The sequence below is a fragment of the Vicia villosa genome, linkage group LG7 (assembly GCF_029867415.1).
Source record: "Vicia villosa cultivar HV-30 ecotype Madison, WI linkage group LG7, Vvil1.0, whole genome shotgun sequence".
NCBI classification, from domain to species: domain Eukaryota; kingdom Viridiplantae; phylum Streptophyta; class Magnoliopsida; order Fabales; family Fabaceae; genus Vicia; species Vicia villosa.
In genome coordinates this window covers 113,045,066-113,047,445 of record NC_081186.1, presented here as the reverse complement: position 1 = coordinate 113,047,445, position 2,380 = coordinate 113,045,066, and the positions used below count along the sequence as shown (strand labels likewise).

The following is a 2,380-nucleotide window of genomic DNA, read 5'->3' as shown; positions in this document are numbered from 1 at the left end:
TTTTAACAATTCAAAACTACATATTTTTTCATTCAAAATATATTGTACAAACACATCTTATAGTATAAATGTAACACCTCCAAAGGAACACTTTTACACATCCTTATATATAAATAACTTGACATTTCTAAAACTTAATTGTCACATAAGGTAAACATAAACTTTTATAAGCATTGGGTCAATTAATAGGTTGAAGATCACACAATTTATGAAGAGGAAATGGAGGATCAGAAAGAGATCCATTTAGAATAGCCTTAGCTATAATCTTGTTTGCAGCTTCTGTGAAATGGATACCATCCCAACTCACATAGTTTTGAGGATCTTCACATGCACTTGCAAGCATATTGCCACATAAAGCTTTAGGATCAAAGTTGTAATCTCCACCTCCATGGCCACAACATGCTTTGGTACTATACTTTAGGCCTACTCAAAAAAAAAATTATTGAAACCTTAAATCATGCATAATTAAATAAACTTATTGAGAAACAAAGGAAAGGCTCTTGTGTACCATAAGATGTAGGGTGGTGGAAGAGTTCCATTAGGGCTGAGTTGGTATCCACATAAATGATAGACGCGTCTGGTAAATTTTCTCTAGTTTGAGTCAATGTCTCTTTCAATAATTTATTGTAATCATCTACAGCATTGTTGTAAGAAAACATGCATCCATGTTCATCTTTGTCGGTATTAATATGAGGAAGCTCAACCAAATATCCAGGATAGCATCCCACTGGACCAAGATTTAATACCATAAATGTACGTCCCCCTTGTGCATATAACTCCTACAAATTTCATTGAGTAAAAAACATTTATTACTTGTATTTAAATTTGAATTTGCGAATTGACAAAACAAATATTGCTAGGTTGGGTGCAGCATTAGGGTTTGAACCCTGACTCTCACATTTATGTGTGTGATTTTTTTATGGTTATTACAACTTCGTCTAGTGGATGACAATGAGAGTTAAGGTATCTGCGACTGCAATTCAAAACCATAAAAACATCCATAATTAACATGAAGAATATACTCAAACCTTAATGGCAGAAGAAATTTGTAAGACAATTTCAGGAAGAGAGTTCTTTAATCCACCAATACCACCTGTAGCTGCTATTTTTGATGTGAAGTCATTCTGACCAATATAGAACATGTAAATAGATTTTCCAAATATATCAGGTGAAGGAATGTTGATTCTTGAATCACAATCAGATGATTTCAATGGATCTGTATAAAAAAATCTTCATTAAAAAAACAAAACCCTAGTGATAAGTTATATGTAAGAAAATGCAAGTAGTTTGTAGTAACATTTATTGTGTACCTCTTTTATGAAAATCATGAACTTTAGATTTGAATTGTTCCATTTGCCTTAGTTGTATTGTTAGGGCAAAAAGGCTTAGTCCACTTACAAAGAAAGAAGTAGTTGGTAAAAGTACAGTGGAAGCTGATGTTGCAAAGTTAGCACCATGTGTGTAATCTGATCCAATTGATTGTAAATATGGACTCAAATAGGGCAATCCCAAAGCCTCCGCTGCAAGTTTAGCAATAAAATCTCAGAACTCCAAATTTTTCATAAAATCGTGGCTAAATAGAATTTCATAATAGATTTATCATGGCTAAATATGACTCCTAAAATTTTTGTTACGATTGAACCGTGACTAATCTGCACAGACCTTCAAAAATATAAGATGACTCTGATATACATAAAAGAATATCAAGATTGATTAGTTAATTACCTAAAAAATCCACAATGAGTCTTCCATCCGAAGAACGTCCAACTGGCCTTTTGAAATAAGTCATTCCATAAGGACCAGGTTGTGCAGGAAAAGCTGAATCAAATCCTCCTGTATCTGAATTTGAATCTCCAAAGTTGAATATTCCTTTAATATTACACACAGAATAACTTGAACTGATGAATGAAGATATCATCAAGAGGTTAAAAAATGCATAAAAACCAAGGGACACCATAAAGGTACTCATTTTTACCAAGATATATCTTCACCATGCAGTTTACTACAAATGGAGATTAATATTATATTAACTATGAAAGATAAATCAACGAAATGAATAATTATGTTAATGTGGACTAATTAACAAATGGATGGAAGATTAGCCACCTACAATAATGTTAAAAGAAGCTCAAAGAAAGAGATTACTTAAAAGTTAAAAAGTATGGTGTTATATTATCTCTATGTTGAGAACTAAGTTGTTGGATTGAACATATCAGTGTTGACTAATTATTAACAGAAACGTGACATGGTTAAGATTGTGCAAGTTCTAGATGTATACTAAATGCATACAAATTTCTTCATTCGTGAGTCAGCATCACAATGATGGATAGTTCAACACTTCAAGCTACTTCTCTTTAGAGGAAGTGAATGGTCAACATAA

General features: G+C 32.4%; 1 protein-coding gene across 1 annotated transcript; it reads right to left on the bottom strand.

The window, feature by feature from the left end:
- LOC131618314 (GDSL esterase/lipase At4g01130-like) lies at positions 1–1,984 on the bottom strand. Its single transcript, XM_058889562.1, has 5 exons — positions 1,726–1,984; positions 1,311–1,520; positions 1,029–1,216; positions 509–779; positions 1–423 (listed from the first exon to the last, which is right to left on the bottom strand). Exons 1-5 carry the CDS (start codon positions 1,967–1,969, stop codon positions 179–181), a joined length of 1,158 nt encoding a protein of 385 aa, XP_058745545.1. The 5' UTR covers positions 1,970–1,984; the 3' UTR covers positions 1–178.
- Between the last annotated feature and the right edge of the window lie 396 nt (positions 1,985–2,380).

Excerpts from the sequence above, each read along its gene's own strand:
- LOC131618314 (XM_058889562.1), bottom strand. The coding sequence starts at position 1,969 with ATGAGTACCTTTATGGTGTCCCTTGGTTTTTATGCATTTTTTAACCTC. Across the intron at positions 1,521-1,725 it reads ACTCATTGTGGATTTTTTAG|CGGAGGCTTTGGGATTGCCC; the intron begins GTAATTAACTAA and ends CTAAACTTGCAG. Across the intron at positions 424-508 it reads CCACCACCCTACATCTTATG|GCCTAAAGTATAGTACCAAA; the intron begins GTACACAAGAGC and ends TTTTTTGAGTAG.